Source organism: Aspergillus mulundensis, assembly GCF_003369625.1.
Source record: "Aspergillus mulundensis strain DSM 5745 chromosome Unknown scaffold_6, whole genome shotgun sequence".
NCBI lineage: Eukaryota > Fungi > Ascomycota > Eurotiomycetes > Eurotiales > Aspergillaceae > Aspergillus > Aspergillus mulundensis.
In genome coordinates, this window is record NW_020797894.1 from 2,138,353 (window position 1) to 2,165,051 (window position 26,699).

Sequence of the window (26,699 nt, forward strand, 5' to 3'; positions counted from 1 at the left end):
TGACATGGTCAAGCAGTTCGTGGTTCGTGATCTGGTTCCGGCCCGGCCCCACCGGCCCGCAGGGAGCGGATCGCTAGGTAGGGCCAAGCTAACCCTATTCGGGCCACTTCCACGGTAAAACTTGGAACCTAGCAGCCATCTTATGGTCAAAAGAAGAACTATAGCATACAGATGATTTTGTAGATTGCGTTGCCACAAACAAAAGCTTTTGCAGAGTGCCTCAAATTTCATCGAGCAGGGTTTGAGAGGCGTTCGTTGCTGGTGCGGAACGCTCGGGAGATGGACGAGCGATCTCGGAGCTCCAGCTGCAAGGGCGGGACTCCCTGAGGGCCCAGATTGCACTAGGTAAGCGAAGCCGTGCCCTAGCTGAACTAATAGATTCGCCAAGGACGCTGAGGTTGAACTTTCCATGAAGCTAAGTCTCATATGGAGAAGCAAGTCGGCATGGACCGCGGTTCACAAGGACATTGTCATTTGTCAATCTCGGTTCTTCTCCCAAAGATTGGGAAATGAACTGTATGAACTACCAGTGACGGCCGCTCCTAGCATACCTAAGAACATTTGCTAAGGCTCAGAAGGCTCGAGAATCCCTCGTGCCTCGGGCTCTATCGCAGGGCCCTTGGTGGGTCTACTATTAGCCGACGCCACCTACCATAGCATGCGCTCTCGCCCTAACAGTAGGACCTAAAGCTAGTTCGAGGCTTAGTGTGTAGAGAAGGAGATTGCGAGCCTTACTAGCATGGGTCTACACAATAAGCGAGATTGCAATAATTGCTAGAGCTCACGCGGCACATAAATAGCCCAAGTCGCTGTCTGTATTTTTGCTTATTGAGAGCCGTCCAGAGACCCTTTGATCCATTCCCTCGACCATGTTCCTCTATCCCCTCCTTGCCAGCGGCATGTTGGCTGGCGCCGGCCACGCCGCACTCCTCCCCCGCGCAGCCTCTATAACCATCACCAGCGCCAGCGTTACAACGACAGCAACCGCCGCACCGGCCCCAACGCAGCCAGGCCTAGTCTCCTCCTGCACCAACTTCTACAAAGTGCAATCCGGCGATGGCTGCTATGCAATCGCCGAGGCGGCCGGTATCCCATTGACCCAGTTCTATGACTGGAACCCGTACGTGCCGCGCTTTCTGACACAATTCCTGGGAGTTAGTCCTAACTTCTTGGCTGTGCAGGGCTGTTCAGGACACATGCCTGGGCCTCATGGCGGACTATTACGTCTGCGTTGGCGTATCGGGATCAGGCTCTGCAACCACCACCCTGCCTTCGGCGACCACTACCGCTGTTCCGTCGCCGGTGCAGGATGGGATTTCCAAGGACTGTATGTGCCCTAGTTGCTTGGCTGCGCCGAGTGTCTTAACTGCTTCATAGCCTTGATACTGATTGGTCGCAGGCACGAAGTACCATGAAGTCGTCAGCGGCGACACCTGCTCAGCCCTCGCAGTCAGCAACGGAATCACCCTGGACGCGTTCTACAGCTGGAACCCAGCCGTCGGCACATCCTGCAGCGGGCTCTGGCTGGGCTACTACGTGTGCGTCGGATCATCCAGTAAGTACCCTAATTCCTTTCACCGACACGCAAGTATGAGCTAAAACGCCCCAGCATCCGCCTCCGCCACAAGCACACCCCCAACAACAACGACCAGCCCAGCCTCCATCGTCACCGCAACAGGCACAACCCCACCCCCCTCCCCAACGCAAGCCGGCATATCCCCAGATTGCATAACCTACTACCTTGCACAACCCGGCGACACGTGCTTCTCGATCGTGCACGCCAACGCCTTCACATACCTCAACCACAACGAGACTTTGTTCGCAGACTGGAACCCAGCGGTCGGGGGGTACGACTCCTGCAGCGGCATCTGGGCGGGATACTACTACTGCGTTGCGACAAGCGAGTTCCACCCGCGGCTCGAGAGCGTGAGTCCGTGCATGAAGTGGATGGAGCTGAGCCCGCTGATGTCGTGCGAGACGATGCTGCAGGAGGGCGTTGGGGGGATGAGTGAGGAGGAGCTTAGTGAGTGGAATCCTGGGCTCAATTGTCAGAATCTCCATGAGGCCGATGGGGAGTTTATTTGTATTAATAAGGAGAGGGGGTATTTGGTTTAGGAGAGGTGGGCTGTGTCTAGGGCTTTACTTACAAGGGGGCGTGTTAGATGGCAATGGTATCATGGCAGGAAAATGGGATTGGCGGGTTCCTTCGATGTCTGCAAAACCAGCGCATTAGATAGCAGTCAATTGATAGAATGTGGTGGAAGCGCACCGCGATTGGGAGTACAAAGAAGTCTGTTGGCTGATGAAGGTTTCTGAGAGAGAGTCGGACATCCGCTGTCAGATGTACATCAGTCTGCCTGTGCATCGCCTCTTACCGTTTTCCAAAAGAGCCTTCATCTTTGTTTTCTAGGTTTAGGCAAGGCAAGCAAGAACCTCCCCACGTATTCATATCCCAAGACTTACCCCCCCATCGCGAGAAAGCAAGCCACAGATCGAGCTGATTACCCAGAGGCCTTCCGACCAAACCACCAGAATGTCGCTGAAAAGGAAAGGCTCACCAACTTCCGAAGGGTCAACTGCTCCGGCGCAGAAACGCCCTACCATGCTGCCTCCAGCGAACACGCGTATCGACCCAGTCCACTGCCTCCCTTACGACTGTGTTGCCATCATTTTCCGATATCTGGATGTCCCAGATATTGTTCGATGCCAAATTCTCAGCAGAAAATGGAATAGTCTAGTCCACACGTGGATAGAGAATACCGGGCTCCGTTTGCACTTTCCCACCGCGCTTGCTCCTCCTAAAATCCCCGGGAATATGACCAAAGTGCAATATTTCAACAACTCCGCAGCAATACTCTCTGGGAGGCCAGTTGCTGTTCACCATATTCGTGCACTGTATAACCAGGGAGCAGTTGCGATCTCAAACCCTCTAATTGCCTGGCGATCCAAGATACACATCTACTGGAAGGACCTAACACATAAGGAGGATGGTTCAGTGCGACGAGCCCGGCGGTTCAAGCCGCAGAGTGATTTAGAGGTTAGAGATGACAACTTCCTAAAGTTGATAATAAGTGCAGACGGCTATATCCTGATCAGAACGCAGAGTGAGCGTTGCTGGTTTAGGCCATCCATCGCCACGGACTATCTCCTTGTTCTGAAAACGGGCGCCGAGTTATGGAGGCGGCGAAGCGACATCAGCCACCCATGGGAAGATCATGGGTTCAAGGAGTGTCCACTGGCTTTTGGTTCGGATAGGCTGTACTACGTCTCCATCCAGAAGGTCGGACAGGCCTACACTGAGTATCTCATGGCCATTGACACTCAATCCGGCAACCGCCTGTACAGAACTCAACTAGATCATACCGGGCATCTACTGAGGCAGCACGTGTGCTTCTGGCGGTCCCCAAGGCTCGCCTGGTTCCGAGACTACACAGCCGTGGTGGAGGTCGGTGGCCGGGAAGCGCTCATTGCAATTGGGTTCAAAGGCTGCGCTGACCCGTGGTCACCTCGATACTGTCCACCGAGCAGCGGCATTTTGGTCTTCGACGGCGAAACTGGACGCAGAACGCAGGAAATCGACATGCACATGGACATGGACGTGAACCGGGACAGCGAAAGGGACAGCGATGCATACATTGTGACATCCAACGTCCCAGGGGCGTTCGCCATCATAAGCCACCCTGTCTCCGAGCGGAAACCGTTGAAGATCAACGTATACACGGCAGGCCCCAATGGCAAATTCAACCTCCAACGTTCCAACATACTTGCCTGGGACGGCCCGGTGAACGCCATCGCCATTGACCCCTTCCAACATCTCTACTCATCAATTGGCGCTCTCGGACCTGATGTCTTGCTTGGGCTTCGGATCGGGACTCTTGCGTCGTCCCCCGCTGATGAGGCGCTGGCAGATGCCCTTGAAGGTCTTTCTATAGTCCCAACACCCACTCTATTTCCCGTTCCCCATAATCCGATATTCTGTCGTAGCAAGGAAGGGGCTTTCATCCAGCGAAAACTCCCCCCCTGGTCTTCAGGCCGAGAGAGGTGGTCTAACTCATGTCCAATGAAGTTCGTAGGACCAAACAGGCTCGTTATCTATCTGGGATGGACAGGTTCCGCGGGCCAGTACGAACACTATGTTTTTGACTTCGGTTCGAGACATCGTGCATCGCTGAGCGGGCCCGGCAGGCAGTCTTGATGGCGATAATAGCTGACGTGCTCATCGGTCGATACCCATGTTATGAAATGTGAGGACACGGCATGGTATATCTAGCATGTGTCGAGTTAAAATGCAAACCTTACCATGCCACCACTCGCTTCCAGATGCTGTAAGAAGGAGGGACATCGCCTAGAGGACCGTCCATACCCTCCCCTCAATCACTTTCATGTCTTAGTTTAGATTAGCTATCCTTAGTAGCCCCAAACAGCAGAATTGCAAATGCTTAAGCACTGACTCTACAATTCACTTGGATGGCTTGCCTTGTGTACTATCACAGCTCCTTCTACTCCCTTTAGTCCCTGGTTTGCAATGGCGCAGACAAAACGGTTAACAGTAGAAAGAATCAATAGCTCTGTCTTGACTTGTATGAGATATGGGAGGGAAACAAAGCAAGCCCTGGCAGTTACATGTAAGAATGACAGATGGCCTCTGAGCGGGGAAATGTTGATCTTGCTATGCCATAAGTATACCAAGAGTAAAAGGCGAACTACACTACAGTAAATGCTCAATGGGTAGCAGTCTTTGAAGCCCATTAGGGCTGCCAATTCTGTGTTTTGGGATACCATTGCCCAGCAAAGGTGAATATGCCTTCCATCGGATCCACAAATTCAGCGTCAACTCTGCATTCACTGCCATATTCACTGCCATATTCACTGCCGTATCACTGCCATATTCACTCCCTTCTTAAATAAATAACTCCTTAAAAACCCACGCCATAGCCTACTGACCTAGAGCATCTGTTTCGCCAGCCTTTGTAAATCCCACACACTTCCTCTTCCACAACTCATCCCACTCGTCCCCTTTGCCTACCAGAACACTCCGCCAAGCAGCGTACCAACTTTCACTGCTATTTACCACAGCAAAGCTCTCTACTGTGCGAGAATGCCGCGCAAGAGAAAGATCACAGACATCAGCAGAGACCTTCCCGCCCCGGCTGAGATGTCTATTGTCACGACCGCTCCAGCCAACACAGCCTGCACCGACCCCCTTCGTCTCTTGCCGGTCGAATGCGTCAGTATGATATTCCAGTATCTCGACGCCTCCGACCTTGTCCGATGCGAACGAATCAGCACGAGCTGGCAAGACTATCTCCGCAACTGGATGGCTGTCTCCGGTCTACGTCTCCGGTTTCCCGCCGCAACCCAACCAAAGAAGACTGGCGATCCCTCTGAAGCAGTGAAGCTCTTCAAATCCTGCGCCGCGCTTACTACCGGAGAACCAACTGCTGTACGCACCATGCGCGCCACATCACATTGCGTTGCTGTCGCAGGCAACTTCATGGCGTGGAAGGAACATGAAACCATCTTCTGGAAAGATCTCACGCACAAGGAAGAAGGGGGCCTCCGGCGAGCTAACAAGCTGGAACCGCGTACTCCCATAAAGGTCACCGACACCTCGCCAGTCCGCAGCATCACGCTTAGTCCAGCCGGGCACATCCTGATTCGAACGCAGCCAGAGAGTGCATCCCGCCAACCCAACGGTGAAGAACAGGACTACTTGCTTTCCCTAGAAACAGGAGAGGAGTTATGGCGTCGCAAGTTTGACAATTACGCCGTCAGCATACCAGGCGATTATCCATTGCTATTCGGCGAAAACAGACTCTATTATCTTGCCCTTGTTGTTGATGAAGCTTTGCCTGCATATCTGATGGCCCTGGATATCCAGACCGGCCAGACACTGTACACGACCGCGACACCACTCAACTTGTTCGAAGGAATGGGGCATGTCCTCGGCAATCCGAGCCGGAAACGTCTTTCGCGCAACTACTCTGCACTTGTTTCCGCCGGCGGGCGCGAGGCCCTTGCGATAGTCGGCTCCACCGGAGTGACGCATGGTACCAGCAACGAAGCCAGTGGAAGCATTTTCATCTTTGACGGCGAGACGGGGGGGTTAGAGCAGACTGTTCAGGTGGATCTAGGACAGGGACAACACGGCTATCTTGTGAGCTCAGACACAAAGGAAGAGTTCGCCCTGCTGAGCCATGCCTTTGACGCACCCACGGCCATTACCATCCACAAGTTCTGCGCTGGCCCTGATGGGCAGTTTCAACTGCAAGCTGGGGGATCTCGAGTTGTCCGCTGGACGAACACTACCCTGCGGCCGGAGTCGCTCGCCATTAATCCGTTCAGTGGCTGCTACGCGTTGACTTGGCTTCCTGGGGAGAACATCACGAATGGCCTGTGCGTTGGTGCGCTGACGACGGACCCGCGCCATGCATTCGGACAGGTGCACCAAGACCTGCAGGGTACTGATACAGATGCACCTGCAGGGACAGCGGACAATGCCCTTTTCCTCGCCGAATGCCTGCCCGTGTGGCGCCGCGTCAACGATAAGATGATCAACCAGCCTTGGCTGTTTACTAAGAATCCGAGGTATGCCCCGGCGAGGACTGACCATCACGTTCACTTTCTGCGGGACGACCGGGTCCTTGTTGAAGTTGCGCGGAAGGACGAGCATCTTCGGCGGCGAGACCTAAGAAAGTATAAGTACCACGTCTTGGACTTTGGCTCGCGGCATCGGGTGGCGGATGCAGGTATGGCTGAAGAATTGTGATGTTTGATGCTGATAGGGTCTAATACCTCTGGTCTGCGAATTTATGCAGCATACCTTGTCCCACTTGATGGATTCCCAATTAGCCTATGTAATATTCATTCTAGACCTCGCCCACATACCTTCATCCCCTAACACCGTTGGATCATGATAGTTAGAGAAACTGCTTCATCCCACCGCAGTAGTTAACATCCTCATCGTTCAGCCCAAAGCCAACCTTCTCGGGGAACACCGGAAGTGGAAATTAGCCCTAACTGACACAAGAGCAGACCGGATATCTGATACGCAGTGGGTACCGGAGCCTTACCTGGCAAATCGACCGGAAGCTTGTCTTCTGCGTTAGTGATCTTGCTCATATAAGAGAACCTAGCGCCTTGGGGCGCGACCGGACAGTGCTGCGGTAAGAATAGCAACTTGCCTGGCAGCTTGAAACTTGTGTGGAAGTTGTTCAGAAGAACTTACGACGTCTGCGGTGGCCATGGGGATAATAAAGAGACTTTTCGGGCAGGAGTGAAGATCTGCCTTGTCAATGCCTTTCCCAAATCACTCCCACTGGAGCATAAAATCCTCACATGCCTCTTTGACATTTTATTCTGTGACGTTAGCAGCAGGCCCATGTCTTACCACAGGAAAGGGGTGGATAAACAGCGAGCGACCATCTAACTCAGCAGCATGGTCTGCCATAAACAGCCGAATCGAATCCAATAGCTGGTTCTCCCAAATGATGCTATGGTAGGGTTCAGAAACCGCGATCTTGCCAGCCCAGACATCAACCTAACATTAAATAGCCAAGTGACCAAGGTCAACAGGGTCTTGGGCGTCTATTCCTTGTATAAACTTCAGTGAGCTCAGGCGACCATTTTAGGCAGGACAACATTACTTCTATAGTGATTCGATGGGCTGCGCATGCTTGCTTACCAGCGTCCTACATTAACCCTCTGCTCATGCATAACACGTCACAGCCCTGCATGGCAGCAAATCAAAGTATCCAATGCGACAGGGGTCTCTTGTAAGTTGTGGCTTCATGGTGCGATAATATAGCTTACCCCCCAGGTCTTTCTCCACGGCGCATAAGATCTGTAGCTGCTGCAGGTGGAGCTCCCGGACCCTGTAATTTCTAAAAGCAAAGAAGCAGCACCAGGACCACAGGCGCAATGACGCAGTGTCGAAGATCCATTGACGAGGTCATCCCCGACCTGAGCACCATCAAATTCGAGGATTTCGCAAATAACGGCGACAGGAACAAGGCCCTTCTGGCGACGTATGCGCTCGCGAGCCGCCTCGAGACGCCGTGGGAGACGGCGGTGCGATTGGCCCTGAATCATGCACGTTCACAATATCTCTGCACTTCGCAGCTCTATGGCAAGAACTAACGGCTGCAGGCTTCTCTTGCCGTCAGCATAAAGCTTGTAAGGCACTTGAAACTATTCAAGAAGTAGCATAAGCAAGGAGTCAAAGAGGATGTCCAGTATCTCGCGGAGATGGTAGGTTGTTCGCCTGAACTTCTTGGTCGGTCCGCCCCTGCATTGCATTATCATGACTGTTGCTGATGCCATGAACAGTCCGTGTCCTCCGCGCCTTAGAAGCAAATCATATCATCAAGCAAGTCTTAGCAACCACGTTTAAGCTGATTGGTTTAGCTTTCTGCTCGGAATCGCTCCCTTTTCCAGTCCCCCCATGCCGCCGCGAAGCATGACGGCCCGATTCTCGTCGATGTCGGCGGTAGTCTCGGGCACGACACGAACAAGTTCCTATCCAAGTATCCCGATCTTGCATTCCGCTGCTACATCCAGGACCTGCCAAATGTAGTCGCCGATCCGAAAGCGCCGGACGCCCTGCATAATATGGCGCATAATTTCCTCACGCCGCAACCTGTACACGGCGCGATGGTGTACTACCTCCATGCGATCTTGCATGACTGGTCTGATGAGACAGCGAGGATGATCCCGCAGTGTCTGGATCGCGCGTTGAAGAAACGATACAGTAGGCTCCTGGTGCATGATCATGTTATACCAGAGACAACACGCACACGCGCGCGACGGCATATTATATTAGCATAATGGTGATGCTGGGATCGCTGGAAAGAAACAAGAAGCATTGAAGGGCATTGTTAGATAGGGCAGGGCAGATTTTTGGCGCTCGCCATTCGCTGTTCAGGCTGTTATCGAGGCGTAATTGGCGTAGGTGCTAGTTATGTCAAATGCAACGGCGGCGATCCAAGCAAAAGTTTGACTAACCGCAAAGCAGATCGTGTCCTGGGACTTGCAAAATGGGAGCCGGGGACAGATGGTGACATTGAGAGCCTGGCATCGCCCAGTCAGCTGGTAAGCGTTTAGTCCTGCCTAGCCTCCCTCATGTTCTTATCACAAATGCACTTTGATAGACCAGACAGCAATGTTTCACAGGCCACCCTGCGCCAACAACTCGGAGCCTCGCGGGACCAGCGTTGGCGCATATGCACCGCAGCTGATACGGCTTCATCCACACCTATCTCGCCCCGAGCTTGTCCGAGCGGCATGTATGTACCAATTGCTGCACTTGAAGGTGAGAAAGAGACATGCGATCGCAGAAGTTCGGATCTGGAACTGTGACAACTAAACCCGTTCAAGCCGTGCTGCGGGAACACATATCCGAATGGTCGCGGCAAGTCCCATTCCAGGTATCATGTTGAGGATGACCCTAAGATCTCAACCGCTGTGTAAGTGCCAGCCATTGAGGTTAATATGCCCGTGAGGTCATAAGGGTGAGTATGGGATGGTGAATGCATTAGCAGTCGAGTGCAGCATCGCTAGGCGCTCCATTGCAGCACAGGCCTTTGACCAAAGTCTAATATAAGCGGGATGGCTTCCTGTACGAAGATCTTGCCAGCTGCCAGCAGTCCCAGCACCAACTTACATAGCCCATTGAGGCTGCAGATGGCGTCACGGATTCTCTTTGTTCCTGTCGAACATGGATAATCTGTACGACAATCCCCTGCATCAAGTGATCGACCCCTCCTCATCGACCAACGAAACCAATTCCCAAGCCGCCTCGATGTACGGTAGCGCCAGGATGCTGCGGTTGCTTATAATGGTGTGCGGTGGTTGGCTGTACGCTTCTTTCAACGCAAGGATCATGTTCTAGGCTACGCCGCACCTGGTCTACGGCGTAGGAGGCGTCCAATAGCAGGAAAGCCCAGGGAAGCTTGGGATGTTACACAAGGCGCCGGTCTTATCCCTGTCTGAGGTGCGGTGTGTCTATCACACAAGTGACAAGCTGGAGGGGTGGACTGGTTGCAGATACTTTAAATATCGCTGATCGCCCAGGGAAATGTCGCACTGCCCCAGCGATGCTCTCATCGAGCCAAAGACAGCGATGGATATGTTGCCAGCATGGAGTCCACTCACAACGATCGTCGTCGCCTGGGTGGTATTTTATGTCGTTCAGATGCTGTACAATGTCTCGCCACTTCACCCTCTCAGCCATATCCCCGGCCCTAAACTCGCCGCTGCAACCTGGCTATATGAAATATGGTTCGACCTGGTCTTGGGGGGCACGTACACGCAGAGGATAAAGCGAATGCATGAAGAATACGGTGCGCATCCTGCAATTCGATTTCTGGCGTATACTTGATGCCAATGCGTTTGTAGGTCCAGTTGTCCGGATCAACCCAGAGGAACTGCACTTCAATGACATTGCGTTCGTCGACGAGATCTACGCCGGCGCCGGCCGCAAGCGTGACAAACAGCCGCACTACCTGAATTTCTTCTCTGGCTCAGTGGCGACGTCAACGATCGCGACAAGCGGCCATGACCTGCATCGTATTCGTCGGGCCGCACTGAATAAATATTTCTCGCGGGCGCAGATATCGAACCTGGAGTCCGGCATCAAGGATCTGGCTGAGGCGCTATGCGAGAAGATGATCCGGCTGGGTGGGTTTGTCAAGCTCACGAGCAAAGGCTAGTACTGACAGATGTGAAGGCACGAGAGACAACAAACCGTTCGACCTCAAGACAGCGTACAGCTGCTTCACGGCCGACGTGATTTCGAAGTATTGTTTCGGAGAGCCCTTTGGGTTTGTCGGCCAAGCAGAATGGGAGCCGAACTTCCGGAAAGCGCTGCTTGGAGGTCAAGGGCCAGTCCATCTTTTTCGAGCTTTTCCCTTCGTGCGGGCCCTGACGAACGTCGCCCAGCTGTTTCCGACATGGGCGAGTCCTGACCTGAGAGAGATGCTAACCGAGGCGAATGAGCGAATGCCAGCGCGGATACAAAAGGCTCGAAAAGAGTACAATACAGGTGTGTCCAATGTTAAGCCAAGCATATTTGGTGCTATTCTCGCTTCAAATTTGCCGGAGGTAGAGAAGTCGGACTGGCGATTGGGAGGCGAAGGGTTCAACGTGATCGCTGCTGGTACGGACACGACGTCTGTAAGTTGAACCGACAGCTATCGCCAGCATGCTTGTTGAATATTGACGCTCGCAGTGGGCTCTAACCGTCGTCACCTTTTACCTCCTGAGCCAAAGAGAAACGCTCGACCGTCTGCAAAGGGAACTCGAAGGCGCGGACGCTGTCAACCTCTCATGGATTGCGCTTGAGAAACTGCCCTACCTCAATGCCGTCGTATTAGAGGGCTTGCGCCTTTCGCACGGCCTGGGAGCGCGACTCGCTCGCGGTGCGCCCACCGAGACTTTGGTGTATCAAGGCGAATACAAAGGCCGCAGGCTCCAGTACTCCATACCGCGCGGCACGCCGTGTGGGATGTCTAATGCGATTAACCATTATAACGAGGAGGCATTCCCTGATCCTTATGCATTCAGCCCCGAGCGATGGCTCGGTGTCAACGAGGCCCAGCGACGGCGGATGGATGCGTCCTTGACAGCGTTCTCCAGGGGAAGCAGACAGTGTCTAGGTATCAAGTGAGTTGGCACCGTTCTTGCTCGAGTCGGCTCCTTTCTGGTGACCGCATTTGACAAGTGTATAGTCTAGCATACTGCAACCTGTATCGCGCCCTGGCTGCGCTGGCGTTGCGGGTCTTTCCACGCATGGAGTTGTATGAGACAACGGTTGCTGATGTTCAATATGACTATGATTTGTTCCTGCCGATGGTCAAGAGAGGGTCCCAGGGAGTCAGAGTTACGATATCCTAGCGTCGAATAGATCTTTCATCCCACTGGAACTGAATGGGTTCACTTTGGACGTAACTTAGCGTCGCGTGCACCTCGGCAAAGACTTTACCCTTGGCTGCTTGATATATTCGCCGGTATTCCTGTAGCCGTTCCTTGATGGTGTTCGAAGCCCTGTCCACATTCCGGAGTAGCAGTTGATCCCCCACATCATACATCCCCCACCAGCCGATTTCGCCGCCTCACTGTATGGTGCGGGGTATAGGTCAGTGCGAATCAATGGAGTGCGGACGGAGATGGCCACAAGCAGCCAAGATGTTTGTCCTCGCCTCCATCGGCATAGCCACCGTCCTTTTGAAGTATGCTCATGCATCCTTAATGGACGCCATGTTCCACTACACCCAGGTCATCTTAACACGCTATGCCACGCCCCTAAGCAGCTCCGTGGCATACCCCACGCCCTTTGCACGGCCATTCAGCGAGGTGTCATCGCTGCTCCCTCTCAATGCAACATATACCGCGTACACCTTGGAGCTGAATGGAGGAATTGGCAACGGGGAATATGGATCCGATGCGTATGCCGGGTTATGGGCGAACCTATTGTACACGTCGTCTCCACCATTCACCAGCACTCGTGCTGCAGTGCCCGTGGCGTCGTGTGAGCTGATCTTTCCGCCACCGATGTACTATACCGTAGCCCGTGAGCACAGTGGAAAGCTGCCCTCAGACTTTGTATGGGGGGTATCAGCGAGCGCCTGGCAAATTGAAGGCGCCTTGCAGCACGATGGTTGGGGTCCTTCGGTGATGGATGTGACCGGTGCCGTGCAGTCAGCCAACAACCGGTCTGACGCTAACGTCGCTGCGATGCACTATTTCGTGTACAAGGAGGGCATTGCCCGCCTGGCAGCGATAGGCGTTCCATACCTGTCCATCTCCATATCTTGGACGCGGATCGTCCCCTTCGGCACCGCGGACTCGCCGATCAACACCAAGGGTCTTGACCACTATGACGACGTGATAAACACCTGCCTGGAACATGGCATCACTCCGATTACCACCCTCAACCATTTTGACTTTCCGTTGGGTCAAATGGACGACTTCTCGACGCTGCCGGAGAACTTTCTCTATTATGCCAAACATGTCATCACTCGCTTCGCCGATCGCGTGCCGTACTGGTTCACATTTAATGAGCCAAACATCGCCACTCTAAATCTCGTCGATGACTGGAATGATCTGATTACCATACAGGAAGCTCACGCTGCCGTGTACCACTGGTACAAAGACGAGCTAGGAGGTAGAGGACAAATCTCCTCAAGTTTGCGAATAATCTCGCTGTGCCGCTAGATGGCCACAACGAGTCCCATGTGCACGCCACAGCACGGTACCAGGAATTTGTCCTTGGCATCATGGGAAACCCGCTTTTCCTTGGCCAGCAGATTCCCTCGTCAGTCCTGGAAACAGACACGTTAGGTCTTCCCCCTTATCGGCATCGCAAATTGCCCGCTTCAACGGTACGGTGGGCTTTTGGGCCTTTGACCCATATGTTGCTCAGTTCGCAGCGCCTGCTATCGAAGGGATTGACTCGCGTGCCAAAAATCCACGTAACCCCGACTGGCCACTCTGCGTGATCCTGTCACCACAGCAAGAGGACGGGTGGCTGATGGGGCATGCAGGGAATGCGTACTCCGCACTCGCACCACAATACGCGCGCCAGCAACTGAAATACGTGTGGGATACTTTTCATCCGTCCGGCATAATGGTATGGTCACGGAGTTCGGTTTCAACCCGTTTCGCGAGGGAGAGCGCTCGGAGGATGCCCAGCGGTATGATCTTGAGGGAACCCTCTACTACAAGGGCTTTCTCGGAGAAGTGTTCAAGGCCATTCATGAAGATGGTGTCGATGTTATTGGGGCGCTGGCGTGGTCGATCATGGTTAATAACGAGTTCGGCAGTTACGAGGAGCAATACGGGTTGCAGACTGTGAATAGATCCGATGGGACATTCCGAGGGCGGTTTAAGCGGAGTATCTTTGATTTTGTGGATTTCTTCCACTGTCGTGTTGAGGTGGAGGGGTAGGTTCTGTCAAACACAGTGATCAATTGCTGAGATGGAAATGTCTTCGTCAAACAAGGATACCTAAGTATCTAATTCATGCGCGCTGACTTCAAATCAGCATGTCATGTTTCACCAACAAGCCTGCGACACGTTGAGGTTCACCACCTACGCTGGAGATGCCTTGCGGAGTCATTGGGTATTGGTGCCGTTGAATGTACAAATCAATGTGACATCGCTTTGCCACAACCTCGCCGAGGAGGATTGTTCTTGAACTCCGACATTCCCTCCGTCGTTGCCGTCTCGGGAGTGACATTGCGCAGCGGCATTCGGTCAACGGACGCAGTAAGCCCAGGCCCTCCTTTGCAATGCGCCAGTCGAATGGGGTGTTTGGCGCACTCTGTGTAGATCGCATAGCGAAGAACGGGCCAGAGGACTGGTTGTTGGGGACGATAATTGTAAAATGACGGTCCATGTTGCTCGTACCGAACCAATTCTATCAGCTGGGCAGTCCTTCCTTCCAATGACACTGTTACCAATGGCCCAAGGTTGCCGATGAGATGCCGGAGCAAGAATACCTCCTGGAAGTCGAGGAGCGGAGAATCCGAATAGGTTTCGGACAAGCTGTTGTCGAGCGGACCAGGCAGATAACAGCAGCGCGAGGCGATACCAGGATCTTGTTCGGCGTAGTCTTGACTGCCAAACTCAGGGCGTGGTGCCGGTGAGAGGTCTGAAAGGCAGGCGGCCAGGGCAGAGGTTTTATTGTAGTTGATGGGTTCGGTTCCTTCGTTGAACTGTGGGCTTGCGCGGGAGTAGTCCCGGCGGCAGTAGAGTCTTCGGACAACGCAACACCACGCGGAAGATGAAGCAACCTAGAAACGGATTGAGTGTGCAGCTAATATAGGTTTCTCGCGGAGCTGAAGTTTCCGGCGAGAGCCCTTATTTCTGATCAGAGGCAAAGTCAACCGTTTGCTTTGGCAGTGGTGCCGTTCAAAATCGGAATCTTGACCCTGCGGGGGTCTTTCGGTCCTTCTCCGGCATGAGCTGGGAGCATTCAACTTGTCCTTCAAGGAAATGTATAGAGTCGGAGATGGGCGCAATGCATTTCGCTACTATGGCTGGACCTCGGGAGAAAATGAAGGTGGTGGGAAGATGAAAACCACTGGAGGCAATCGGGGGAATCCTCACTCCGCGGGGAATACGACACCTGAGGCAGCAAGGCATCAACAGCCTCCATACAATCATACCCAGGTAGCTTCTGCATCGCCTTGTCAAGCTCTCACGATAGCAGCCATCATAATACCATACTGATCAGGATCTGCGCTCATCACAAGAGCCGTGAGTGATTGGGTGAAATGCCCAAGAAGACAAAGTGATGACAAGGTCTTAGTTGGAAACAAAACAGCATACACATCTGGTCCACGAAGGAACACAGAACCCCGCTCACCTCTCTCTCTCTCTTGACAGAAACCTCCTTCTGAGCTCCTTCTCTCTTCTTTCCCACTCTCCACTTTCTCACTCATCCCTCTACAAATCTATCTCTCATCTTCCATCATCATCCTTCAGCAACCATCAACATCTTCTTCTCTAGCATCAACACACCTTCCCCAGCCTCGTCTCTCCAACTATAACCACCAAGAAACCTTACCCTCAACTCAAAACATTCACTATTCATCAAAATGGTGATGAACTGGAACACGGAGGCGAACGCCAAAGTAAGCAGCATCGCCTCAGCCCTCGGGCTTGCAAACAACCAACTAACTTGCCTCCTATTCAGCTCTTCATCGGCGTCCTCGGGCAGCTCAAGACCCAGAACTTCAAGCTTGACTACAACGCTCTAGCAGAGCACATGGGCCCTGGTAATCCCTGCCTTCTCTTTCCACAGTTGCTACAGCCATCCGCTAACAAAGACTTTCCCTGCAGAATGCAACGCCAAGTCCATCCAGAACCAATTCACCAAACTCAAGAAGCAGGCGGCCGAGGAATGTGCCGGGCCCTCCTCTTCCGCGCCCGCCACTCCCAAACACACTCCGAAGAAGTCCAAAGACACCCCCCAGAAACGTCGTGCGCCTGCGGCCTCGAAGGCTGGCTCTCCGGTGAAGAAGAGGCGTGCTCCTGCGGTCAAGGCGGAGCCTGAATCCGAGCCTGAGAATGAGGGTGCGGCGGATGATACCGAGGAGAACAGCGATGACGAGGCTGAGAAGCAGATTCTGAAGGAGGTGGAGGGTGAGGTTGAGGATGACGCGTGAGCTTCTGCTACTGGGTGACTTGTCTATGCGGCGGTAACTGGCGTGTTTCATCTGCGTCTGGAGGGAGTTGTTATTTCAGCTTGGATCTACGCGTCTGATATCCTTTGATTTATGAGCTGGTGGAACTGGGAAGAGACAGTGGTTGGGTGGGAAACATCGTGGGCGAGATCCATTTACGCAACCTTTTGATTTGGTCTGGCTTTCTACAAAAACTAAGTACGCTCCGTGTCTGGAGGGTATATTTCTTCACCTCTCAAGCTCCTAGACCCGTAGACCCTTTAGAGCAATCCATTAGCACGGCACTCGGCCCTCAAGTCCGTCATTAACCTCATCCCTTAAGCCGTTGTCCTATGTACATATCACAAGGATATTTGGAACAACAGAGGCTGCCCTGTGGCAGGGAATTGGCCTTTGCGATGCCATTTGGCATTCCTGCTGCTGTTACAAAGCGAAATATTGATACGTATGTGAGAGGAAGGAAGTCACTGTTTCAATGCAGTCAGGTCTGTATAGTGAGAGAATACCATTCCCCAAGCACAAACGGCTCAGCCAACTGTGACTGGTCAATCAAAGCACAGGCATCCACCTCCTCTTCGTAGGCCTGCTTTTTTTCGATTCACTGCTCTTTTCCCACTGCTCTTCTCTCTATTTCCTCCCGCTTCTGACACCTCCACCACCACCACCACCATCCCTCCTCTCTCCTCATCAGCGACAGCATCCGCATCCGCACCCACAATCTCAGTCCCACCAAAACACAACACCACGCTCTCAAGCTCACAAAAACACAAATCACCATCCCTATCACAACAAATACAACCCCATCCTAAAAATGCCCATGACTTGGACCCCCGAGGCAAACGCCAAGGTACCTACGCTCCCCGTCTAACAGACAACCTAACTAACAGATCGCATCAGCTCTTCCTCGGCGTCCTCGAACAACTGCGCGAAACCAATGTCAAGCTAAGCTACAAGCGACTGGCCGAATACATGGGCGCCGGTACGTCATCCACATTTCCACCCTTCCCCCCTCAAGCCTCCACTAACACCTTCCCAGACTGCACGCCCAAGTCCATCGACAACCAGATGCAGAAGCTCAGGAAGCAGGCCGGGGCCGGCGCTGCCGCTGCAACCGCGACCGCGACCGCGACTGCTGCGGCTGCGGCTGCCCCTGGCGCCGACAGCGAGCTCTCTGCCCCCGCGACCCCGAGCACGAGCGCCAAACGCACCGCTACACCCACTGAAACCCCACACTCAAAGAAACGCCGCGCCAAACCCACAGGTGCTAATTTGGGGGTTTCTAAGAGACTCAAGGAGATGTACCCTTCGGAAAGTGATACGGGGTATAGCGAGTAGGAGGGCATTATTTCGAGCATGGAGGGTGATGTGGAGGGTTAGGAGGTGCTCTACATACGGCGCCGTATCCTGCTGTTATTGCGCGACGGTTGCGCAGCGCCATTTCCTGATCTTGGACCATGTCCCTTGGGACTTCGATCTACGTGGGTTTTGCTTTTTTTTTCATCAGGAACTGGCTGAAGCTCGAAGGGAGTACTTAGGTGATAGGAGAATAGTTTCTGTACTGGGGAAATCTATTAAGGCATCGTTTGTCATATCTTGCATGTTACAAAATAAAATAAATGAAAATACTTTGCTGCATCTGGAGTGTCTCTTGCTTTGCCTCTACTAGTCTATATAGATGTTTATTGCTTTATACCCTTTAGAATCAGCTTCCTAGCCCGCAGAGCGCTTTAGTTAATTTTTTATCTAAATACTCCCAGGGCTGGTGATTAACCAACTCTAAATCTAGTAATAATAGTTCAAAGACTATGTATAGATAAAAGGAGTAAGAAGTACCTTAGACTGACTTTAAAGTAACTAAAAAGTAACTTAAATTAAACCTTAAGGGTCCCAGTAAAGGGTTAGTGCTTGCAAAAGTAGAGAAATACAGGGCCTATTGCTTAAAAAGAGTTTAGGTTTGGCCTTAGCTTGTATAGGGTAAAATTTATCTTGTTTCTTAACCTTTATTCATAATTATCTTGAAGATAATACTATACTTTATAAAGACATGGTTAATAGCACAATAGGAAAACAGAGATAACAATAGAATCTTACAATAGGCCCCAAAGCCCCCAGGAATCTATTGCAGAATCTAACTAAAATAATAGGTTTCAGGCTGCCTACCTTAGGGAGACTCAAGTTGTGTTACTCCTTTACAAAACTATCTTACTTTTTAATTTTCTCTTTCCTGTCCCTTCTCCCTTTACCACTTAACTTCCCTTCTATCTTCTCCCTCCTCCTCCCATCACACCATCCACCCAACAACTCTGAAAACCACCAACCTCTATACCACAACCACTAAAACTTCTTCATCCTAATCAACACCCTATCCTCCACAATGGGCGTTAGTTGGGACGACAAGGCGAATCTCAAGGTCCTGACCTCCCGCACCCAAAATCTCCAACCCACCAAACAACACCTCCATTCCCACCTCCCTTCCCCATCCACTCCAAATGCAAACCACAGCTTATCCCACCCAGCTAACTCATGGCCACCAGCTTTTCCACGGAACACTCAAGCTCCTGCAGGCGCAGAAAGTGAAGATCAGCACCAAGGACCTCGCTGCGTACATGGGCCCCGGTATGTCCGCCCCGCCCCTTGCAGCGCATCCCAGCCAAAGCGCAAGCGCCTGCTAACATGAAGCTCCAGCTTACACACCCAAATCAATCGACCACCAGCTCGCAAAACTTCGAAAGGAGGCGCAGGCTACGGCGCCATCGGCGTCGGCGTTGGCATTGACTGCCACGCAGACGCAGCAGCCTAAGTCTAGCCTGACTGCCAAACCCGAAAAGAACACTTCGTCCCCGACTGGTGTCCCGAGAACCACGAAGAAGCGAGGCAGGTCGTCGGTCGGGGGTGATGCTGGGCCCGATGCTCCGGCGCCGGTGAAGAAGGCGAAAGGGCGTACTGCTGGGATATGCACGGATGAGGCGGACTCCGACGCGGATTTTGGACCTGAGAGTGACGAGTAGTGGGGTTTGGGGTTCGACACTGGCCGATGCGAAACAGGTGATTGCATTGAGAATAAGAGCTTGTGATGGACGTCGGCATGGGCGAATCTGCTGCAGTTGAATCCGTTTTTACTTGTTGTTATCTTTGAAATCAAATCGTTCTTTTTGCTTTCGCTTGGATACGTATAGTACCAGTAATGCCTTACTCTATCTACCTGGTCTGAATCAGGAATGCCGAGTAGGCTGCCCAGGGGCCTGCATAATCCTCAAGCCCAGCGGATGAATATAAATATCTCTCCTTAGTTGCCTACCTCCAAACTATGAGTTCGAGCCCATATACCCCTTAACCACTATTCCAGCCGGGCGTTCTTTAGGTAGAGAAGAAGAGCCTAGCCATGACCCCAAAGCGGCATCTCCCTCCCAAGCGTCCTCGCAACCTCCACCTCGCGATAGTAATGCACCCTGCGCTCAACTCTACTCGCCAAATCCCCAAGTTGCGGATCAAGTTCACCGAACTCATCATCATCAAGCTCCTCCACCTCCTCCAGAATCGCCTCGCACGACCAACACAGACACACCTGGTACTGCTCTCCATACCTTAGTCGATACCACTGCTCCGCATTCGTGAACCCATCGTCCAGCGTCCCGCGACCGATTTTGTCTTCGTGGTTAATAAACCGGCCGACACGCTCCGTCACGAACGTCCTGTATCTGCCTGCGCTGCATTGGTGCGTATGCCAGACGAGATCGACATCGAGCGTTGGAACAAGGAATTGATCCGGGTGTAGACGGAAGAGGTGCAGGAATTTGCCGTACCGGTCCACGGCTCTGCGGAGCGTGCCCGCGACAGCTGGGCTGCGGATCCAGCGGTGCGCGTGCATTTTGTCGACGAAGACGCATTGGCGCTCTACGTTCTCAACGAGTGGTTTGTTCAGTTCTTGTGTTTGGCGCGCTTTTCGAAGGGTCTGGGATAGGCGGGAGGTGCTGTGCTGCTTGGAGCGCTTTTGGGGTTCGTAGAATGCATGCAGGACGTTTTGGATTAGAGTGTCTTTTTTGCCGCTGTGGGCTAGTGTTTCGACCAGGTTCGAATCTAGACCGTGGGTGTTGAGGAGCCAGTCACTGTGCTCACTTGGCAGAGTGTATTTCCATGTATCTGGGTCGATGGCGGCGTGCTATTAAAACCAAGTCAGCCTCTGTTCAGGGTAATCCTCGCGTTGAGAGTGCGGCACGTACGATGTCTGCCCACGGAAACACGATATCCTGGATGCCGAAAAGCTTGTTCTTCTCGCAGTACGCCTTGAAGTCATCGCAATTTAACAAAAAAGCGTGCCATATTACCAGCACATCTGTGGTACACCGTCAGCTTAATCCTGGGCGCTGTCAGGTTGACTTACCAAGGGGCGGAAGAAACAGATAACGTGGAAGAGGCGCTCCAAGTTGCGCATCTTTCAAGTGATTCGCAACCCTCCGTATCCACTCATGAAATCGAGTCGCTGCAATGTGCAGGAAGTACGTCCACTTCATTTTTCGTTTATCTCCGATATTGGGGTCCTGTATTAACACCGCTTCCGCTATATATTTCCGCGTTCTAGAATCCCACTTCCGTCGGGATTTCGTGGTGGCTCTGGGACCGATGTCGAACGCAGCATCCAGGTTCGTGGACTGGATTACTTCGTGGCGTAGAGTGTGGAACACCTCTAGCATTTCGAGGTGGATAGCACAGTGGCTGATTGTCGGTAGCACCTTCGGCCGATGATCTGTCGATGGACTAAGAAAGAGCATCGGGTCTGGTATCTTCAGCGGCTGTTCGCCGTTTGTCTCGTTGGCATAACGGTATCGCCTGGATGGACAGTTATTGAGCGCCGTAGTCTGGTCGCCGGACGCGTGATGAAGGGATAGAAGGTTCGTAGGAGATACGAGGGCCATGGTTACGCGCAGGTTCGATTTCCACAGCAGGGTAGGGGAACAAAATAGGGTCTCCAACCCTCTTTGTACTGGTTGGAACCTCACTATATGCGCGAGGCGAAAGCTGCCTTGCGCAGGCTCCCCTTAATGTCGGGCACGGGGCGAAATTAACTGCCAGTCAAATATGAGCAAGGTTACTGGCTAGCGCCTGGAGCTACAGTTACCTAAATGAAGGCGTTGTAGGTAAGCGTTAAAGTCCTCCCCGGCGTGGCTCCCAGCCTCGTGTTTGCTGCGCGCGCCCCGACTCAGCCTCAAGGCGCTTTCATCTTCCGTTTGCCCAGCTCGTATTGAGGTAGGCTGCCATCGCGCCCCGTCACCACATAAATCATCACAGAAGTCGGCCTGCTCCAGAGGCCAAACTCTGAAGCTCACGATGTCACGAAAACCATGGCACACTCGGTGGAAGTCCATCAGCAGCACGGTTCCTCTGCCTGACGATGAACTCTCTGTTGCGTGGACAGCAGTGGGCCCGGCAAAGGAGCACTTGGCTCAGGAACTAGAGAAGCTATACTGGGAAGGCGCGCGAGAGGAGATTGAAAACATCATCCGTACGCTGAAGGTATGGCAGAGCCCAGAATACGCCAGTGTCGACGTGGCAGATGAAGGCGATGATCCAATTCATGGGTACGACACGTTCGTCGACCAGGTTAGCCAGCAGGCGCGCGCGTTTGCCCTTCGATACCGTGAGCCATGATCCGTCCAAGACAACTCTCCGAAGCCACTAATCAGGTCTAGGCGAGGAGCGAGCTGCCAATAGTGGACAACCGATAACGAGGATCATAGACAACGAACAAGCGATCCGCAACCTGACACTCGACGTTATCGCGGAGAAGAGTAGCGCTAGAGTCAAAGCTGAAGTACGAGATAAGATGACCTGTAAGAAGACACACCACTTGATTGAGTATGCCGGCTGACATGAGTTAGACATTCCGAAGCGCGACAAATTTGAAGAACAGGCATGGCTATTGCTGCAATGCGCCGGTGGGTTGGCCAGTGTTGAGCCATAACTTTTTAAGCTAATGACAGTAGGGTTCCTGGACATAGACATAATGATCGAAGACAGTCCAACCCAGCCGAAGCCGCGGAAAGTGCCTGGTGTGCCGCAACGTAAGGTCCCTACTAGGAACATAGGACGCTCTAACGCTAACTTATCAGTGATGGCGCAAAGCAAGGGTAAACGCATCGAGATTAGAGTCCTGAAATGTGTTCGATGCCACAGCCCCATCACGGGCAGCATGTTTACCAGCAAAAAGGAAACATTTGCGACGTCTACCATCTGCGAAGACTGCTATTGGGCGCATCATTACGGCGATACGTCATACGTGAAACAGTATAAACACTCTATCGTGGACGATGCGGTCAGGCTCGCTGAGGAGCAGGGGCTCTGCAAGTGCCCCCCTGAAGTTGTCGCAACAGCGTCTTCCCGTAACATCAAAGGCCACAATCATTTTTCCGGTTCAGGAAAGCCGTGCCCAGTTCTTGGTATCGAAGCCCAGATTGCCGAGGCAAAGTATGAAGGGCTCCTCGCAACGGCTGGTGTTGAACCCCCGCTGGGGAAACAGTCGACCATGTCCCGGATGGTTGGGAGGGTGAAGAAGCGATCGACCTCTACTGCTGGCAAGACGACAATTCCCAATCCAAATAATGTCAATTCGAATTCATATTTTCATAGCTCGCTTGGGAGAGCGAAGGCCGATGAGGACGTTCCTCCGTTCTTTCGGGAATGTGTTGACAAGGACCCATTTGACTTCGTGCACATGAGCATGCGCGTTGGGCCTGTTCTGATCGAGCATTGTTCAAAGTACGTTCCATGGACTCCATCGGTCGCGTTGAAGGTGTTGACCAATCGATAGGAACGGTGTCTTGATATCACTGAAGGACTTGCCGACATTTCACGAGCGGTCTACCACTCGAGCCTCGCAGCGCACCCTTCGCATGGACCGAGACTCAGCGAGGCAGCTCTGGGAGCGCGAGCAAACGAGAAGCAAGCCAAAACGATATAAGCTTGGGATGAAGCAGGTTGTCGGAGCACCATTCTCTGGCCTACTGGAAGGAACTGAGGAGCAGCAGACGGAGGAGGAAATTGTCAAGCTTATCTTGGCGGCTGTGGATGCCCTTGATCTGGACGGATCGAGCGGGGAACAGAGCGACGCACTTGAAGTCAGCGTGTCCGTTATACTCAACGCGCTCAAGGTGCTTCTGGGATGCCGACTGAAGGTTTACCTAGGTGCGATTTGCGAGAAGCTTGTCAACCAGCATTCGGCCCCGGAAAAGCCAGCCAACTGCGTCACTTTTTGTTTCTCCCTACTTGATCCGGCAATCTTCAGTCCCCTTGTTCGTGGTCCCGCGGTCCTCGACTCAGACGACCCCTTGTATCTCATGAGCTTTCTGTGTCCGAGCGCGACGGAGTATCCGGACCATCGGATTTTGACTAAGTACGACGTTCCGTACGGCCTCACGGAGGAGTACCTGCATCGGTACTACTTCGGGCGTTTCAAAGATGGAGACATCATCGACTCGCTGCAAGAGTACTGGCATGACTGGGGTTCGTTCTCCGGAGGCCCGCTGTACAAACACCAAGAGATCTTTCCGTGGGACTGCTCGGAAGCCTGGAAGCGTTGCCCAACGAAGTGCGGCGACTGCAATATTGCGAAACACGTATGGGGTTCGCCATTCGACAGCTGGTCCGTTATCACTCTCCACCTGCAGCGTGAGCGGCACTTGTACCCTCCGGGCGGCGCAATGATGGAGTGGATAAAATCGCGCCAGTCCCTCCTCGCCGCTTCCTCCGCTCTCAGCCGCGTGGCGACAGCGATGGCTCTATCTCCCCGGTTCGTCAAAGCGTCCGCCTGGCTGTCCGGTGGCAGCAGCCTCCTTCAAAAATACCCTTCCCTAGCCCGCGTCAGGTTAGGCGGGATCCACCGTGCTCAACCTTGGAGTCACTATCATGAGCTAGGCGCCGACGAGCTCTACTTCCTCGCAGAATGGGCGATGTCAGAGCACGCTGAGCAACAGGCCGCATATGAGAAACTCCGCGACGCCCGTATGAGAATCACCGATGTCCCTTGGCAGACCGCCGGCACCCCTCGGTATAAGCAAGAGCTTATCTCGCGCGACGTCACATCCGGATATGTCGGTTTCCAAGGCCTACGGTGGGAGCACAGACCTCTTGCCGACTCGGGAGCGAACTATTATCCGTATTACTTTGCTTTGACGGACGCCGCTTCTTCAGATGCTTATCAGTGTACGGATGGCCAGTTTCAGAAGACGGATCAAGCAGCTGGAGACGACGATGCCGTGCACGGAGTTGCGTATAATTGCGGTTCGGCATGCGGCGCCAGTACTGCGGCTGGTGCGCTGTCATATAGTGCTCACTCATATGGGTATAGCCATACTGGCGGCGGTGGTTCGAGTGGTGGATATGGGGGAGGATATAGTGGTGGTGGAAGCGGCGGCGGAGGAGGCAGCGGAGGAGGCGGAGGGAGCGGTGGTGGTGGAGGCGGAAGCGGCGGCGGTTGTTAAGCCACGATGCTCAATGACTTGGTAAGAACTGTCAATAGCATTTTATCCAAGAGTCCACAGCCCATCAGCTTCCCCGTTTTCATCTGCTGGCGCAACCAACCCCGCCTTGCTACCTCGGAACGGAATCATGGCCGCGCGGGTTTTCGTTGCAATGTCGAATGTATTGAGGTTGGATCGTCATCGGGTTCTATGCATCGCGTTGGCAATAGCTTTTGCAGGGAAATAACGAGATCCGAGATAGCTAGAAAGGTGTTAGGCAGCTGAGTAGGGGTGCGCGAAATGCTGTTTTGGCCAGGACCGTCTAAAGGTGGGATGTTTGACTGCAATCAGACAAATGTTAGCTTCGTCGTGCTATGAGAAGACCAAATGCCTACCAAGTTTCATTGACGTGTCTGAGAAAGGCTCGAAGGTTGTGCTGCTGATGAATCGAGATGGTTGAGAGAGGGAAGTGGCGGCCCCGGACTTTAGAGTTCCCCAGTAACACCCTCAGTCGCCGTCTTCCCTTCTCTTGCTTCATCCACCTCAGGCCTATCTTTCGCTTTTTCAATCACTATTGCCTCCACCCATCTGACCATGACCGAGCGATTCTTCTTCGACGACTGGGTCGGCGGGACGGTGGACATCGCGCACCCTCCTCAAACCTCGCAGTGGGTGCTGGAGACCAAGTTAAGCGATCGGAACAGCCAGCCTTCGGCAGAGGATTGGAACGAGCCTGGAACCGGTCAAGCCGTTCCCGGCGCCGCTCACGGTACCTTTATTTGCAGGAACCTCAAGAACCCAGAAGAAACTGCGGTCCTGAACGTCCTTATGCAGTGAGTCAATAGAACCACCACCTCATGACCTGACGATAGAGAATGACCGTCTTGGTGCAGAGTGCCGAACGCAGGCTCCGAGTACAGCATCCTTCCCGAACGAGCGCGGCAGGCGGCAACTACTCTCCCCTTCGAAGCCCAGCGCGAGCTCGCCCCTCTCTCGACGTTGAAAGTGAATCGGTGCAGGTCTAGCGCCCTGATGCGACATCACACAGTAACAACACAGGATGATAGGCGTCTCGTCCCCGGCGGCTTTCTCCATTACATTCTCTTTGACCGAGCTGCGGGACTTCAACTCAGCGCTTATTTGTTCTAGTCATTGGAGAGGGATGAGCGTGATCGGATCCGGAATGCGTTCCGGGTGGCGTTTGTGTATGCCATTGTTCCCAAGGGCTTCGCATCATGTATCATGACGGACTGACGGCTGTCATTGTCAGGGACTGTGTTCAAGCCGGCATCTACCCTTCTCAATTGAATCCCGCTAATCTCTATTGGGATTCCGATGCTTCCCGCATGTGAGTGTTGCAACAGATAGTTCGGGCATGATGTACTTTGCATACTAATGACATTCGCGTTCTGCGGTAACTAGAGTCATTGCCGGCTTCAGAAATTCACGCCCAGCTGAACCAAAAGACCACTGGAGTGATATCGAGTGGATTGCTTGGTCCCTTGCTAAGGCCCCGGTAGGGTACGCTTGATACCGTGAGGAAGATCCGCACCCTAATAAAGAGGAATGGACGCTTTAGCAGGATTCAACACCGGTCCATAAGCAAAATGCCTGGTGGCTATGTTCTGGTCTAATGGAAATGCACAAACGCTCCATGGTCGAGAAATAGGCCATCAATGTCATGCCTTGACTTTGACTAATGCCGTACACCTACCGTACTCCTTAGGTATCTCCCGCGAATGATAAGCTTCGACTTTCACCTAGGTATTGTCTCGAGACGCAGGCTTTCCTCTTCTCGCTTGACCAAGTTCAACTCCTAGCAAATCCGTCATCCAACAATGCAACGATCTAGTCCCACAGTAACAAGTGCCTGCAGGCATTGCAAGCAGCGTCGGTCGAAGTGCGATGGAGTACGCCCGAAGGTATGTTGCCAATCCGTGACTAAAATACCTCTCTGACCAAGGCTGCAATAGTGTTCCCGCTGCGAGCGACTGTCTCATGAATGCACATACGACACCATTGACCACCGCAGGTCTCGACACTCCCATGTTGAATTTAG

General features: G+C 53.0%; 12 protein-coding genes across 12 annotated transcripts; 10 read left to right on the plus strand and 2 right to left on the minus strand.

Annotated features, from left to right (window-relative positions):
• Positions 1–869: 869 nt before the first annotated feature.
• Positions 870–2,115, plus strand: DSM5745_06809 (LysM peptidoglycan-binding domain-containing protein; the record flags this gene model as incomplete). The annotated part of the gene is made up of 4 exons (XM_026748825.1): positions 870–1,120; positions 1,182–1,327; positions 1,400–1,555; positions 1,610–2,115. The coding sequence occupies 4 exons, from the start codon at positions 870–872 to the stop codon at positions 2,113–2,115; spliced, it is 1,059 nt and encodes a 352-aa protein (XP_026603129.1).
• Positions 2,116–2,533: 418 nt separating this feature from the next.
• DSM5745_06810 (F-box protein) lies at positions 2,534–4,195 on the plus strand (the record flags this gene model as incomplete). Its single annotated transcript, XM_026748826.1, has 1 exon — positions 2,534–4,195. One exon carries the CDS (start codon positions 2,534–2,536, stop codon positions 4,193–4,195), a length of 1,662 nt encoding a protein of 553 aa, XP_026603130.1.
• A 903-nt stretch (positions 4,196–5,098) lies between these two features.
• DSM5745_06811 (uncharacterized protein) lies at positions 5,099–6,769 on the plus strand (the record flags this gene model as incomplete). The annotated part of the gene is made up of 1 exon (XM_026748827.1): positions 5,099–6,769. The coding sequence occupies one exon, from the start codon at positions 5,099–5,101 to the stop codon at positions 6,767–6,769; it is 1,671 nt and encodes a 556-aa protein (XP_026603131.1).
• Positions 6,770–7,920: 1,151 nt separating this feature from the next.
• On the plus strand, positions 7,921–11,892 carry DSM5745_06812 (uncharacterized protein; the record flags this gene model as incomplete). Its single annotated transcript, XM_026748828.1, has 11 exons — positions 7,921–8,070; positions 8,206–8,250; positions 8,407–8,749; positions 9,014–9,090; positions 9,155–9,310; positions 9,376–9,464; positions 10,072–10,340; positions 10,396–10,677; positions 10,727–11,172; positions 11,228–11,661; positions 11,727–11,892. 11 exons carry the CDS (start codon positions 7,921–7,923, stop codon positions 11,890–11,892), a joined length of 2,457 nt encoding a protein of 818 aa, XP_026603132.1.
• A 291-nt stretch (positions 11,893–12,183) lies between these two features.
• On the plus strand, positions 12,184–13,944 carry DSM5745_06813 (uncharacterized protein; the record flags this gene model as incomplete). Its single annotated transcript, XM_026748829.1, has 3 exons — positions 12,184–13,162; positions 13,213–13,492; positions 13,542–13,944. 3 exons carry the CDS (start codon positions 12,184–12,186, stop codon positions 13,942–13,944), a joined length of 1,662 nt encoding a protein of 553 aa, XP_026603133.1.
• A 200-nt stretch (positions 13,945–14,144) lies between these two features.
• On the minus strand, positions 14,145–15,215 carry DSM5745_06814 (uncharacterized protein; the record flags this gene model as incomplete). The annotated part of the gene is made up of 2 exons (XM_026748830.1): positions 14,145–14,792; positions 15,204–15,215. 2 exons carry the CDS (start codon positions 15,213–15,215, stop codon positions 14,145–14,147), a joined length of 660 nt encoding a protein of 219 aa, XP_026603134.1.
• Positions 15,216–15,599: 384 nt separating this feature from the next.
• DSM5745_06815 (uncharacterized protein) lies at positions 15,600–16,169 on the plus strand (the record flags this gene model as incomplete). The annotated part of the gene is made up of 3 exons (XM_026748831.1): positions 15,600–15,635; positions 15,698–15,779; positions 15,844–16,169. The coding sequence occupies 3 exons, from the start codon at positions 15,600–15,602 to the stop codon at positions 16,167–16,169; spliced, it is 444 nt and encodes a 147-aa protein (XP_026603135.1).
• An 829-nt stretch (positions 16,170–16,998) lies between these two features.
• On the plus strand, positions 16,999–17,522 carry DSM5745_06816 (uncharacterized protein; the record flags this gene model as incomplete). Its single annotated transcript, XM_026748832.1, has 3 exons — positions 16,999–17,034; positions 17,085–17,166; positions 17,224–17,522. 3 exons carry the CDS (start codon positions 16,999–17,001, stop codon positions 17,520–17,522), a joined length of 417 nt encoding a protein of 138 aa, XP_026603136.1.
• A 1,154-nt stretch (positions 17,523–18,676) lies between these two features.
• Positions 18,677–19,195, plus strand: DSM5745_06817 (uncharacterized protein; the record flags this gene model as incomplete). The annotated part of the gene is made up of 2 exons (XM_026748833.1): positions 18,677–18,803; positions 18,873–19,195. 2 exons carry the CDS (start codon positions 18,677–18,679, stop codon positions 19,193–19,195), a joined length of 450 nt encoding a protein of 149 aa, XP_026603137.1.
• Positions 19,196–19,563: 368 nt separating this feature from the next.
• Positions 19,564–21,100, minus strand: DSM5745_06818 (uncharacterized protein; the record flags this gene model as incomplete). Its single annotated transcript, XM_026748834.1, has 3 exons — positions 19,564–20,346; positions 20,408–20,520; positions 20,569–21,100. The coding sequence occupies 3 exons, from the start codon at positions 21,098–21,100 to the stop codon at positions 19,564–19,566; spliced, it is 1,428 nt and encodes a 475-aa protein (XP_026603138.1).
• A 412-nt stretch (positions 21,101–21,512) lies between these two features.
• Positions 21,513–24,661, plus strand: DSM5745_06819 (uncharacterized protein; the record flags this gene model as incomplete). Its single annotated transcript, XM_026748835.1, has 6 exons — positions 21,513–21,822; positions 21,875–22,015; positions 22,064–22,120; positions 22,169–22,246; positions 22,295–22,940; positions 22,993–24,661. The coding sequence occupies 6 exons, from the start codon at positions 21,513–21,515 to the stop codon at positions 24,659–24,661; spliced, it is 2,901 nt and encodes a 966-aa protein (XP_026603139.1).
• A 573-nt stretch (positions 24,662–25,234) lies between these two features.
• DSM5745_06820 (uncharacterized protein) lies at positions 25,235–26,171 on the plus strand (the record flags this gene model as incomplete). Its single annotated transcript, XM_026748836.1, has 5 exons — positions 25,235–25,473; positions 25,534–25,645; positions 25,790–25,845; positions 25,911–25,988; positions 26,063–26,171. 5 exons carry the CDS (start codon positions 25,235–25,237, stop codon positions 26,169–26,171), a joined length of 594 nt encoding a protein of 197 aa, XP_026603140.1.
• Positions 26,172–26,699: the final 528 nt, after the last annotated feature.